Source organism: Monomorium pharaonis, chromosome 6 (genome assembly GCF_013373865.1).
Source record: "Monomorium pharaonis isolate MP-MQ-018 chromosome 6, ASM1337386v2, whole genome shotgun sequence".
Lineage (NCBI taxonomy): Eukaryota > Metazoa > Arthropoda > Insecta > Hymenoptera > Formicidae > Monomorium > Monomorium pharaonis.
In genome coordinates this window covers 4,783,771-4,798,933 of record NC_050472.1, presented here as the reverse complement: position 1 = coordinate 4,798,933, position 15,163 = coordinate 4,783,771, and the positions used below count along the sequence as shown (strand labels likewise).

The window sequence follows — 15,163 nt, the reverse complement described above, 5'->3', positions numbered from 1 at the left end:
CTGACGTCGATGGGGAAAAAGCAGAGGAGGAGAAAAAAACGAATATTCCACAAAAATTATATATACGCAGTCCCGTTATTACTGAAAAATAATTTTAATAATGAATTCTTTCTGACGAGAGAGGGAAGAAAAACAGAGAGAAAGAGAGATTATCCGGGGAGAGCGCAAATATTAAACTGCAAGAAGGCAAGATAAGGAAGCTTTATCGATATTCTATCTCCGGCTAATTTTACAGAGTTTTTATTATATCGGGCGCGAAGATATTTTACAGTAATTATATTTTCATAATCAACCGACAGCGTGACTATTCAAGTGAAAATTTATACGATTCCACCAAACTCAGAGGATCCCTCGAGCTTCTCTCGTAAAGTAGATTGTTAGTTAAACGTAATTTCAAGTTAGACGAAGTGGATTCATTACGTCGTGCCAATTTGCAAGCATCTCTCCGATGAAAATATAGAACGAGCGAGTACTCGAAGTCCTTTTATACCTGACGCAGTCATGCGAACGTTATTTGATAGACAATCGAACGATTCTCTTACCTAATAAGCTTGGCACCAATGGCCTCTTTCGTCTCCTGCCTCTCATTGTCCGTCTGCAGTTGAAGGATGTTCCTGTTGATGAGTTCCTGTCTGTCCGGCCTGAGCGCGAGCTTCAGCGATAGCGATTCCTTGCGCGCGATCTTAGCTGCCAAACGGGCTGTCGGGACAGAAGATGTCGAGTTGGCATTTAGCTCATTAATCTGTACGTATTCGGAGAATATACGTCGCCTCGCGGGATAAAATAAATCACGAAAATACCACGGGAATATCGATAAATGAAAATAAAAGTCGCTTTCAAAATACACGTTTAACGTATTACATTTATTGGATTTAAAGTGGCGTGTAAAGTCCTGGAATAAATTTCGCGCAGACGTCCGATGAGGTGCGCGCCGATGTTAATTAATTTCACGTCCGATCGCGCGTCACGATTGCTGATTAATTACCCAGGATCGACGAGCAGCTGAGGCTGCGATGCAACAGCAGCGGGGCGTGTTCGGCTCGATCGAGACCGTCCATATCGACGCGGTCCATGTCGACAGCATCGTGTCATCGCACTCACGCTCTACCTCACCTACGAATGCGATTTCCAAGCGGGAAAAACGCCACGGAGCGTTTCACCTCCTTGCGAAAGAGTGTGCGGTCAAAACGAGGCGGTGACTTTACGGCCGTCTACGCGATTTAACAAACAATTTTAGCGAGCGTCGAGTTGCGATTTATCGGACGGCGGGCGACTAGAAACTGAGCGGCTTGCCAGCTATTTTCGGGGATTAATATAAACCATCTCCTAAAGTGTCCGCTTACAGGCAGCACGTATACGCGCGACCCGGCGCGAGTATAATTAGTCCGGTCGCTGTGGACTGTCACTTCGAGCGTTGGGCAATCGCGCGGACGTATACCGTGGGAAAATCAATGGCGCCGATTATATAAATCTACCCGTTGGCGAACGGTTAATCTTCTAAAGCAGAGGCGGTGAGTCGCAAGGAGCCTCGTAACGAGGGGGAAATTAAAATTCGGTCCGGGAACGTTCAAAAGCGAATTCCCAGCGCGCTGCATTCGGCTGCCACGAATTATACGAACAGATTCAGTGGAGCGCATGAATCCCCGAGTCTTCTTTGACGGGGGAGGGCTTTACATCGATTATTCGCCGCCGCCGGCACATCGAGAAGTTTCTCCACTTTCCATCGAACTGTCTCAACCCTCGCGAAAAGCCCATCCGCCGGAATCTTTTCTCGGGCTTTCTCTCTCTCTTTTTTTTTTTTATGTTTCCATCCCCCGCAGAGTTTTTCTGCGGAGCGACTTGACTCGGCTCTCTTTTTCCCCGGTTATATCCCCGGAGATTTAGAACGGTGTCTCTCCATGCCGTGCGCGTCTCTCCACCGCGGGGGGAAAGAAGAGGGAACGTTATCGCGGGTAGCGCGCGACGACGGCTATTTATGAATTCGTTCGGAAGTCCATTCAACCGAATCACGTCGAGGGAGTTTGAAACCTCGTATCTCGATGGAAAATTGCACGAACGACGTGAAATAAACATGTGGCCCTCGCGTATCGCATTCGTGAGCGCGCATTTTTATCGCGACGCGATTTAAGCTTCCGCTCGCCGCGGAATTTTTGATACGGATCTTTGAGGGCCGCGCGCACACAGCATATTTATTTTTCCGAGGAAAAAAAAACAAAACGATTGACTGCCACCGAAGGTTTCATCGATCGCGACACTCCAGTTTTTCATCAACGAGTAGAGCGCCATCGAAATTCCGCGAAGTAACGTACGAAGTTACTATCTGCCTAATTGATTGCCGAGGGACAAACGCGTGTACCAAAAAAAAAAACACATCGTGGAAAAATCGAGTTGCAAAATTCATATTATTATTTACACCGATTGTCGCGATATATTAATTGTGACACACAATATTATCACGCTCTTTGGTCGGTGCATATTTCATGCAGTTTGCGCAAACCAATTGGCGTAGATGATAATTAATAACAATAATTAATATTCATCATTAATGATTGATCGATAACTAAATTGTGTAATAAACAACTATTTTAATAAAATTTTTTAGAACGCGCGGTACACGAACTGCCCTTCAATCAACGTGCAACCGTGTGACAAAATGAAATATGATAATAACAATCTCGAAATTAGTATCAATTTTATCGGATAATTAATTCGCGGGTTCAAAACTTAACAAAGTAACACAGCGGAATGCAACTCACTCTTCTCATCGTCGTAATCATCCCTGTAGAGGACCTGCCCGTCGCCGGAGTCGCCGTCCACGTCTTCTCGGATGACGTAAGGCCTCGCGTTCTCCTTGTTCTCCAACGTGCAGGGCAGAGCGAGGCCGAATCTGACCGGTCGACTGCTGAAAGAACGAGGCGGGACGCGTTAGTACGGGTAACTTGAGGCGGCAACACGCAATCGCTGGTTGACGCTACGTTGAACCAATGTTCTACTCTACGGTGCTACCAAGAGAACGGCGAGATGCGAATGGGCGATATATATGCAAGGACGCGCTGGGAGGGAGGAAACGGTAGGGGGAGAGAAAGAGAGAGATGCATAGTGGGCGTGTGACAAAACGTCGAGAACAACGTCGGGGCGCGAACACGTGAAACGACAGACTCACCCTCGCGCGCGTCCACATTTCGCCCGTCCACCCAAGTACGGCTGTTACCGTTCGACACGTTGAATGCCACGTACATAAGCGAACTTTATTACTCTCGCGCGCGAGATCCAAAGCCGCGCACACGTTTGCGCGACGGGGAAAATTTATCGCGAAAATCCGGCGGACATGGCGAAAGCTCCAGGACAATTGCAATAATTATGAAACTTAACGCGATTCCAATACATTCAACGTGTCCGAACTCGCTGTACTTGGATCGACCGGCAAGCGCACTACGCTGCCGAAGCGCATCGAGAATTTTTGGATTCTAAACTTTGGAAGTTACCGTGGCAAATTTTCTTCCGGGAACTTCGGGGGAGGCGCTGAGAGGGATGGTGAACGTTTCACGAATATTTAGCACGAGCGCTTCTGTGTGTACGTTGTGCTCCCGACAAGAAGTTTTTTTTTTCCTCCTTCTTGTGGCAGAGTTTATCGCGAGAACCACCCCCCCCCCCTGCCATAATATTTGCATTTAATGTCACGATAACTTCCAAAATTTGCGAGGACTTTTAATCCTGCCTTTGCGTTGCGCTTCACGTTTCCTAAAAGTGTTATTGATATTGCGAAATTATCGAAAAGTTTTTCGCGAAAGTTTCAAACGCGAGACACATCACAGCGCCTGCGTGTCAATTATATCCTCATTTTAATACAAAATTTTTCAACTTTACATCTCTTTTCTCAAGCGAAGAGTGCGTGACGTCAGAAGCGAGGCGTGCCTCGGGCAAAATATTTTCCAAGCGTTTTCGAAGTTAAAAAGCCGGGCGCGCTTAAAGCATCAAAGCTGCAATAATGTAATATAATAACAAAAGCTCCGGCAGTACTGTCGTTTCTTGTTGCAAGTCGTGCTTAAGATTCGCGTGTAGCGAATGGGAAATGTACATTTTAATTCAATATCAATGAAAGACATTAATTTTCTTAGTGAGTAATGGTGCCACAGATATGTTCTTGGAAACGGATAAATTAATACAATTTGTATTAATTAAAAACACCGGATAATATCTTGTTTGCAAGTTTTCTTCTGTTTTCTACAGAACTGTATGAACAGCAAAGAAGTTACAGACAAGAAGATGTAATATTCATCGTAGTAATAATTAATAAATATACAGCTTTATCATTACATCATTACATGAAACATAGTAAAGGTCGGATACATCACAGAAATAATTATCAATAAAATGGAAAGGGCTACATGCTTTTTCGTATAACAAGAAGTAAAGGGCACACGAAATACAATTGAATAGTAATTTAAAAATTTTATAATAACTCCGAACATAATTCTATCGGAAAGAAAATCGGCACTTCCTCACAATTGTCTGACTTACGCAAATTGCGCAGGTTTAGTTTGCGGGATACGCCATCGACCGATGACGGATCGCGATATCGCGAGATCGATCGATCATGCGAAAAGGAGAAGGACGTTCCACACGTCTGTCTCCGCACGCGATATTCGATTCACGTTGCGTGTCGTGCGTGATCGAATGATGCGGCGTGATAAGCGTAAGACGAGAGATTTTTCATGGGTTTCCCTAAGGTTTTCTCATGCTTAAAACAATGTCGAAACGTTGCCATGCCCACGGCGCTCGCGTGACTCGCGAATCGAGAACCGTCGAGAGAAAAAAAGACTGGGGAGACTAGAACATTTTGGTTCTCTCGCGATCAACCGCGCCGTAAGACAAGACGTAAATATAATATGCATATATTTTGTATATGTACATATATATTACATATATATATATATATATATATATATACATATACATTATCGGTTTGCACACATGCTTAGTTAGACCAATGCCCAATTACCATATTCTCATCCTAGGCCTCAACGGTGGCCTTCTGGTTAAGCATAAGAAAAATACGATGCTTTACTAGTGATTGACATGTTAATGACGGGTGCACGAAGTACATGAGTACTCGCCTGAGAGACCGTACGTTTTCCTTCAATCCTGTCTCGCATTTCTCGGCTTTCAGCGTAAACGCTGCGAGGACGCTTAACACGTTTCTCTGCCCAGTGACTTTTGTGTGACTTATGTGAACGTCACAATAAAAATTTTGTCATCATAAATAATGTATAATGATAAACCGTGTTTAAAAGATTTCAGTATCGCCAGTTACTAGTGATACTATCAAAAAGTCAATGTATTAATAAACTAGAAGCCGAATATCTGTACATTTGTTATCCTTAAGGTCATCTTTAATGTTAAATTATATTTAAAAAAATAAGATTTACTATAATATAAATTTGAAGAGAAGGCCTTTAAGGAAGGCATTTACCAGGCACGAGGTGCCAGGATAATAGGGTAAGCAGCGAGACGGGAAATTAAAGGAACTACGTTCGGAAAAAAAGGGCTCTTCGACGTCTGCTTCTTACTCTTTTCATTAAGACCGAGCGTAAGAACACCACGGTGGAGCAGGGGGCACTCGAAGCCCGCTTGTAAATCCGATGCTTCCCGGGACTTTCGACATCAAACAAAACCGGGAGACCCGCGAGAAAGCGAGCTTTAGAGAATGAAAGCGATTTTTAATTAAAGAAAAGTCGACGTAGGAAGCGGATTATCCAGGCGCATTTACGCCGGGGTGACTCTCGAAGAGCGCCCGATTCTTACGGCGAGTTTCGAGTTTCGATGCGAAGCGTTCGAGAGGAATTCACGAATACCTTGCGCTCTGCATTCGTTCCATGCTTCTCTTTTGTCTCCTAAATGCTATGTCCGGGATTGTTGTAAAGTTGTAAAGTGTTGGTTTAAAGTGATACGATCTACGAGCTTCTTTTGCAATTCCAACAATTTTATGATACGTAACGAGAGATACAATCAAAAACTTTGATGACGAGTAAGTTCGTAATTATTCAAGCGTGAAATATTTAAAACGGACCTCACAAATTATCAACTGTTTTCTTACACTCTGAATTTTCCACAAATTACTAGGTGCTTGCAAAAACACGTATGATATTAAAACACTTTTATTAAAGTCACGGCGTTTGACTAAAACGTTGCTCGTTGTTCACATCATAATCTCCCAGCTCAATTTCTAAATCACCTCTCACAGGCAGAAGCAAGCACAATATTTTCTTCATAGGTCTTACAAATTATCTCAGTCCTTTATAAGTTGCTGCAACAGTTTTATCTAGATTACTAAAAGTGATAAAGCACGCAATGGCGAAATAAACTTTATCTGATTTTATCTTCAACCACATTAAATGTAGTGTTTCGTTTGGAACTGCGAAATGTTAACCATCCATTCTGATACAGTATGGTTAACATTTAAAAATTAAAAAGTAATTTAAAGATAAAAAATTACTAAGTCGCCGCTACACTCACTTATTTCTGAGCTTTTGCAAGCACCCAATATATTCTAGTTTTATTTTTTAACAACAAATTACCAAAAATACTTTTGTTTAGACATGAGCATGTATCAAATGGAGACTGCGATTTTCAGTCACGAAGAACCAACTTGTGAAAGAAATATTCTAGTAAAAAATTATAAACAAATAAATAAAAATGTATAATTACGCTACATTCTTTCGTCATTAAAATCACGAATTAATTTCCTCCCAGACGTTTTGAACTAACGTGCAGGTAATTTTGAATCAGCCCGAATCTCCCGATTTCCCTTCTCGAACGCTTCCGCGGTGATCGATATACTCGAGCACGTGTAAAGCGAGTTCAGCGAGGAGGCACTAACTTGAACGAGGCGTGGAGCTCCTGGCGAAGCGTCAGCGGCCTGTTCTCCTGCGTCGGTGTGTTCTGCGGCGTGCCGGGCCCGCTTCCGGAACCCCGTTTCTTCAGGACGCTCTTCAACGGTACGGCGTGGAACTTGGGCTCCTTCGCCGGTATCTCCTCGACACGGTTCGTGTCGATCGCCGGATCAGGCTGAGACACCTTGAAGCCGTACATGTTGTCGTCCTCCTCCTCCACATCGACGTCCTCCTCATCTGTCGGGGCGCGGAAGAAAAAACTCACGTAAAGAAGGAGGCTTCGAGTAGACGCAATTACCTCGCGAAATTAAATAGCTTCAAGATTGGACGTAAAAAGACCGGCCGGCTACTTTGTCACGTGGTCAAAGCTCGGAAAATTCAAGTAAATGTATTTGAAACAAATTCAGTCGGATTTGTGCGTAACAAATAAATGTATTACATATTAAAGACAACATGTAGACGTGTTGACTGCGCACACTTTCGGATTCATATTACTCCGCTGTGTTGGGAATAATTTATGGATATTATACAACGGTACAATCATAACGATCATGGTCAATGACTAGTCACGCAACGCGGAGGCAAAGCACACTAATACAACAGGAAATTGCGGTCATCAATTAGCGCGGACCGATAATTAACAACGAAATTAAATTCCTAGTAATGAGATAAACAGTATTAAACAATTCTACAATAATATCCGTCGTTATATCACATAGCCGTAATTTTATAACTTTATATCGTAATACTGAAATAATAGAATGACGCAGCAAGAGAGAGAGAGACAGCACGTGTCACTGCTTATGGGGAACGCTGATTTATCCGGTCGTCTTAGCAGCGTGCCACGGAGGGGACTCTAATAAGCGACGAAGGGCTCCTGCCATGTGATTAATTGCTCCAATTAATTGCTCCAATACTCTTCTCTTCCGTTGCGGCATTAATGTTTCGTTACGGACACTTACCCTCGTCCTCGCAGTCCGAGAGCGGGACTTGACGCTGTCGCGCCAGCAAAGTCGGACTCGGGGAGCTGAACATCGGCGGGGGTGGTATAGGGCCGATCTCGCTCAGCGGTATCGGCGGTTCCGGGAGCTCCGACAGCACCAGAGTGTTCTGAGGTGGTAGCGGGTAACACCTCTCGATCACCTGCTGATTGTCGGCGCTCTGATCCAGCACCCCCTTGTCCACTGAAAACAGAAAGAAAAGCCCTTAACATCGTATCGGGGTAATGTAGATCCGTGTCATTGCTATTCAGCTAATTACATTTATTCCATTGCGGATCAATCATTTATAATTGTCTTTCTCTGTTGATATTTCGAATTTTTTTCACAAAATTGTCACGCCTTTATTACACAGCGTTAATTAAGTAAAGAAGACGTAATGTTAGATTGTTTACAAGATGCTTGAAAACTGTCGCATCAAATGCGATCGAGCGGGGCACGCGCCCGGCCAGTTGTTGCGAGAAACGTGATTCATCGCGAATTCATCATCGCGGTGCAGGAGGCAACAATATCTTGGCAAACGAATGTCCACGCGCTCACGTTTCGTTGCAGTTGCCGGGTGAGACTTGCGAAACGCTCGTTTGCGGACTTCGTCGAATTTGTTTATTATTAAATCCCGTTACCGCGGAACGCCAGGTGGAATTTTTAATCTGGAGCTGTCCCTTTATGGCCCGCGGGGCTGCGCGTCGCGCGTTTTTCTTTTTTTTTTTATTTCAGAAATTTCCCTTCATAAAGGGATCGGTGTATTTTTCATAAAATAACGACTCGTTGTTGCACTCACGGACTCCAGTATTGGCTGGAATGTTAAACAAGTCGGTGGATGCGCGCTCTCGCGCTTTGCTGGCCATTTGATAATGTCGCGCACCTAAATTCTAACATAAAAGGACCAAGTTCCAGGCGGTTACCGGGCGAGATACTTTGGCTACCACGAATTCCCCGGGGATCGTCCGGCCGCGTTTGTCACCAGCACATATTTGATTTCAGCCCGGTCGGAAATTTTAGGACCTTGTTATTATGCGACTTTAGCACTGTGCGCGTGAGTGCGATTAATTTCTAATTTATTGGAATGAACTCTGTTTCCGGCGCATGTACGCTGCTATCAGCTTTTACACGGGACGCAGATAACAGTATTTCCAATCTCTCGAGGAAAATTTTTCTCGGAATTTCATTTCTTCGAGAGAGAATTTTTATTTTCTCTTCTTTTGGAATAAATGCGACGACAAAATAGATATAAAATTGCTTCAATATCAGTTAAAATATTAGGTATGTCAAATTTCATTTGACACTGTATTCTAAAGTGTAATATTTAATTAAACAGTTCGAGTTTACTAACGGAAATTTCGCAGACAGGATTACATAGACAGCATACAGTATCGATGGAAAAAGATCGGAAATTTTTGTGTTTATATTTCAATGTTACTGTAACTCGAGAGTACTGTAATAACTTTATACACGAATAACTTTATACATGAAAAAAAATATTGAAAAAGTTTTCCTTAATTGTAGTAAACCTTGTGCTTTCATACAACTGTGAAAACATTTTCTTAAAATAAGACATTGCATTTATTTATTTCAATAATATAATTTTCCTATTAAGTCAATCATTCACTAATTATAAAAAACTATTTTCTGCATGTCTGAATTTGTTTCAAATAAATTTTACAACGAGAAGTCACCTTTTAATTTTAATGGCTCAGTTTATTATAATCAAATAAAGAAGTTTTATATTTTAAACATTATTTATCGAAAAACACATTTACTAAAATTAAGAAAATTTTTTCTAAACGATAAATATGATCGCTAATTTAAACTCATCAGCTCTGTTTCACTTACAAATTTCTAAAAAAATATGTAAATAAAATCGAGCGTCGTTAAAGAGACAACTAAATCTATTAAAAGAACATCTTGCGTCTGTGTTCAATCAAGAATAATTGTATTTATGTGGCACAAATTCGCGGGAATTCATCGTTCTTCGTCGGGCACAAGTCAGTGCATAAAAGGATGCTATTATGGCTTATAAACTGATAACCCTCAGGGGTGGAGAGAAAACTCTTATTCAAAAGTTTCTATGAGCTGCACAGCGATAGCCGCGTAATATATACATAAACCCAAGTTTATGCCGACCGATGCACTCGCGGAGCTTTTATGTGCAACCGCCAAGAAAAAAAATACAAGAAATTTCATTTAAATATAACCACAGCTCTGTAGACGAGAATACAAATATGCGAAGGAAAAACGCAAGGCGCAATTCGAACAACATAAACGCCGAGTTACATAATCTACATGTAAAATCGATCGTTTCTCATTATACGATGACACTTCTTCAAGTACATGACGTGTGTTTCGTGTATACGTCACTTATATATTAATTTCTTCTGTATTTTGGGAGGAGGATTTTGCTTAGAAGACAACTTTTTTCTAGTAAAGTCCTTCTCGCAAGAATTGCGATCCCTTCCCTCCCTCTTTTCTTTATTTTCATCGAATCGACCGTTCCATCCCTCGGCGTAAACTCGCGCTCGTCTCGATTGACGTAACGCCTCGATCTCGCTGAACTTTTCTCTGAGCGACGACACGCGACAACGCGAGAGTAGAGCGCGTATACGCGGATGCTCGCTGACCCGCGCGAGGATGTACTCACTGTCGAACAAGATCAGCCTCCTGGCCACCACCCTGGCGTCGAGGGTGCTCGGCCGGTTCGGCCTCGGCTGGTCCCCGGCATCCGGGGCCGGCACCGCCGAGCCGGTCGTGGCCGTGCCGAAATTGGCGGCCTGCGGCTCGCCGCCACCGCCACCGCCGCTTGGCGATATCGCGCCGTTCGCATTCTGTTCGGTCTTTTCCTTCTTCGGCTCTGCAACAGAAAAAAAAGTTCGACACCGGTCAGAACCGTGAGCGGAGGGAGTATAAGCTCGTCGTCGGATTTAGGCTGGCCGGATGGCTTTGGCTTGTCCTCTCGCGAATTTTCGGAATTTCACCGTTCGCTCGCGCTCGCTCAGAGAAAAGTCCCGCGTAATAAAATTACTCGCTCGTTGCCGTCCGATCGCTCTACCGCGAAACACGCCTCGATTATTGCCCGACGGCGGTTTTCGATCAATGCACTCTCGCCGAGATAGCTTATCGGCTTACTCGCTGTGTACCGCGGTTGCGTAGTAGATGGGACAACGTAATCCATTAAGTCACTTCTTCATCGAAGGTGAACGCTGCGGATATATTTAAACCCCCTTTTGCAAAAGCGAGTACGTGTGCGTTGCATAAAGTTAAGTAACATCCAGGTAATAATATTATTACCAGAATGTTACTTAACTTTATGTAACGAGGTTATAAGAATTTATTAGAAATTTCATGATGGCAAAAGCCACCTTTAAATTAAGTCGTTCATTATGTTTTATATTAAATGCGTTTCTCATTAAAAGAGCTTTTTGTTTCAACAATGAGTTACAATGAGTTTGTTTGTTAATAGACCGCATCGCTTGTTCATTCGTATGAGCACGGGGAAAGGAAAGAAACCGGGTCACGGCGAAACCAGCTGATGCCATTTGCCACACGTCGGGACTCTCAAATTACGTTTGCCTTCGGTGGTCCCCGGGTAACGGACACTTCGCCGACACTGGTTGTCGACGAAAATCTGTCCGGCGCTGCAAAAGTTCGACATACGCGCCGTGATGGCGTCGTGACATCCGCCGCAAAAAGGACATGTCGATTTTTAGGACGGACATATCGTACAAAGCGGAACAAAAAGCTTCACCCCCTTCCTCTCTCCTTCTCTCTCCCTTTACTCTCTCTCTCTCTCTCGCGCGCGCGCGCGCGCGCGCCGCCACGTTATTGACTGCTGACTGTCGGTTTTGGAAATCCATCGTGAATTTTCGAGAAGTTGACACATTTCCGATTCGGCGACGATTAAATGCAGCGCGAAGGTCTTTAAAATTTCCCTTTGTACCTTAATGTTACACGTATATCGATAAATCAATCGGCGATCGGCCATCGGATTTTAGGGAGCTGCAGTCAACCGTGTTTTATAGTACATTAATACCGGTGCATTTTATCCGGTGGCTAAATCTCTCATTACATCGGAATAATTGAAGGGGATGCTGGTTAAAATACAAACCCATGTCGCCGGATTAGTGCGTAGTCTTTTTGCGTACATTTTAATTAATTATTGGAAAAGTCGGAAGATTTATTAATTTCGAAGGGACGTACGTGATCTCGTTTAATTAGTGTGCCAATTAATTTTAAGTAATTATGAAAAATCGCGAGTGAAAAACGTCAACGGGAAGATAAAGTAGCCGGAGTTCGTTTTCTTATTAAATTTCCTAATACACGAAACTTATTAGCGAGAATTCACAATGAATTTAATTTAATTTAATAATTACATTTGAATCCTCTTTCGCGATCTCCTTTTGTAAAATATATCTTTAACGTAGAAACACACAGCTTGGCTTCCACAAGGAAACGTTTTCAGGATACATTTAACATTTAATGATAGACATCACCGGGATTATTGAGACAGATAAAGTATAATATTGCGATAACGTGCGCGTCAATACGCCGGGAGATATCAAAGGGATAATAAACCCGCAGATTGGGTACGTGCTCAAAGGGCGAGGGCGCGGACAATGCTGCTTAATGACGAAAATGAAATGCTATTCCAAGTATAGCGCGCGAAACGAGAGACAGGGCCGAGCATGCCACAAAGATACGATTGATTTACATGAATTGCGAGCGACGGATGCGTGCGCGCTATATAATGCTGAATTTAAGATCAAACGTATTAATGTCCGCAATTGAAACCGGCTATTACATCTCCCGGAGTGCTTTGAACAAAATTAGAGCGCGCAGACGATCGATATTCCTGGAAAGGAACTGTACGCGCCGGTTCCTTCCCTCTTCCCACGTTTAGCGGCTCTCTTTTACACGACAAAAGGGGTAAGTAACCCGGATGCCGGGGAGATGCGAAGATGAGTTACTCGTGGCACGTCGATAAATATTAAGGCGCGGCCCGTCGTGAATGAATGCTGCAGAGGGAAGAGGAAGGGGGACGAGCCTCGGTGTAAAATAGAGATGAGAAATTGCCGCCGTCTCTCCGCATGCAATTTTCGAAAGAATACGCCTTACATCCGTAAGGTCGCTCGCTCGCGCGACGAAGATCGATTCAATTTTACTGGGGGGGTTTTACACATGCTGCCGGAAGCACCGCCGACGCTGCCGTTTTTGGGTGATCGCCAGAGGAATCGCGAAGGCACGACGAGCAGGCGTCGGCTCTTTCGACACGCTCTACTAATAACGTCAATAACGTATAACGTACTGCAGACGCGAGCGGCTCTGCAGTTAACCCGTATCTGGAGCCATTAACATTTGATCCCTACTTTTATTGATTCTGAAAATAGAAGTGCAGCCGCTAAAACGACTCTCATAATTGTCACAGAGAGATTCGGTATTTTGAACCTGTTAAATTATTATTTATTGTTTTATATATTAATTTATTAAATTTATCGTTTTACCTTATATATCGCGCATAATTATCAATAAGACATTTATATTAGAAATTCATCTCTTCGCCTTGTACCACGCTATTGCGCATCACGTACTTGTCAAGGAATTCGGTTCTTAGTTTGCCTTTAAAATTATCTGTCGAATTTTTGACAGCCGCATTTAACATCGCGATAATCCATTAACTTTAACGTATCACGTTCTCGGTTTCGAGTGCTTTTCGAAATAGCGCGGCAGAGAGGTGTTTTCAAAGGTTATTACGATTTTGTACCTTATTTTATATTTTATATTCATTAATTTATGACATTTATTCATTTTCACATTCTTGTACTCACGTATCGCTATTGCGCATCACGTAATTATCAAGGAATTTGGTTTTTAACGTCTTTAAAACTATCTGGCTGAGTTTTCGACAGCTGCGTTCGAGACATCATTAATCATTGTAATGGATTACGCTCTTGGCCTTTCATAGTCTTTCTGAGATAGCGCGAGATAACGGATTCTCATTCAGCGGGATACGCGCTGACATCGCGGCTCGCACTCGCGCAATTTAGATCGCGGGGTCGATTAAGCGACGCAATTCCGCGCAATTAATTCGCGCCCGCGTGCCCGTTTACTTACTCCGCCAGTTGAGATGAACGATTCGGCCCATGAGTGATTAAAATGACGTCGGCGACTCGCGGAGACTTCCGGGGAAGAAGGAGGAGGAGGGAGAGCAAACGTCGCGCGATGAATTTCGTAATTAGTCCGTCAAATGTGTCCCGCTGTTCCACGTTACTCGAGACGAATGACGCGATCCATCTGGTGGTGACTAATGTTCCCTCGACTCGGCCCGAAGCTCGAGCTTTTTGCCTTCCTCCGACGCGTCGCGCGGCTCACACGAAACTGAGAACGCACCGCCGTGTCTCCGCGTTCCCAACACACCGACGAAAATAGATGAATGACTTTGCCACGAGGCGCAGGGTGGCACACGAGACGACCTTCCGTCCACTGTCACCGCGGATCGTTTCGCGCTTGATATATGGATACAGCCATGTTCGTGTTTTCGGCACTCGGCATCTAGGTATGCGTTGCGATTCTCGCGATCGAAGTTCCGGAAATCCTCCACCCTCAGCCCGCAATCGCGGGAAAATGTCCTGGCGAATGTCGGGTAAACAGTACCCGGAGAAAGCGCACTATGTGTGTGTGTGTGTGTGTCATCGCAATTTCAAGGCCGTTCTCCCCCGATCAGTTATCCTTACTTCGTCGTGGTAGCCAACAAGGAACCGACCGGACGCGAATTTCCGCGTGAGAGAACTTCTCTGCCAAGTGCACACACACATACACACAAATGTGCGTAGAAGTTCTGACCGATACACGTCGACCCGAGACACAGCCCTGCCAAGCGCACGCACCGTCGCTCTGACTTGCAAGCAGAACTTCGGTCGATCGCATGCGGAGCTTCGCTGCAACCAACGAAAGTGTCGGTCGGCTCCATGAATAGAACGGAACGATACAGCCGCGCTGCTCTTGGCAACGTTTCCACGTTACGTGGCGTTACGTTTGAGGAATTTCGGTTAACGGCGAAAGCCCGCGCACTTCACGGCCGCGCGAGCGTGAAAAAAATTGGAGCACGGTCACTGTGTGTTGCGCTCTGAGATAAACTTAAAATTATCTAACCTGAAGATAAGTTACATGTAAAACGTATCTTATTGTCAGAGTGGATGAAAATGTTTCAATATTAATTTATCTGGATAAGAGAGATAAAATTATATAATTATAATTATTGTATATATTTTTATTTTTATA

General features: G+C 43.8%; 1 protein-coding gene across 18 annotated transcripts in view; it reads right to left on the bottom strand.

The window, feature by feature from the left end:
• The window catches only part of LOC105832148 (phosphatase and actin regulator 4), a 214,513-nt gene that overhangs the window by 7,405 nt on the left and 191,945 nt on the right, over nucleotides 1–15,163 (bottom strand). For 14 of the 18 annotated variants that reach the window (XM_036287916.1, XM_036287915.1, XM_036287914.1 and 11 more), the window contains 6 exons: nucleotides 10,530–10,739; nucleotides 7,856–8,077; nucleotides 6,881–7,130; nucleotides 5,003–5,035; nucleotides 2,757–2,902; nucleotides 543–699 (listed from right to left, as the gene is read on the bottom strand). In XM_036287916.1, coding sequence (XP_036143809.1) covers nucleotides 543–699; nucleotides 2,757–2,902; nucleotides 5,003–5,035; nucleotides 6,881–7,130; nucleotides 7,856–8,077; nucleotides 10,530–10,739 — 1,018 coding nt within the window. The remainder of the gene's footprint in view (nucleotides 1–542; nucleotides 700–2,756; nucleotides 2,903–5,002; nucleotides 5,036–6,880; nucleotides 7,131–7,855; nucleotides 8,078–10,529; nucleotides 10,740–15,163) is intronic. The other 4 variants (XM_036287910.1, XM_036287911.1, XM_036287912.1 and 1 more) reach the window with 4 other exon arrangements.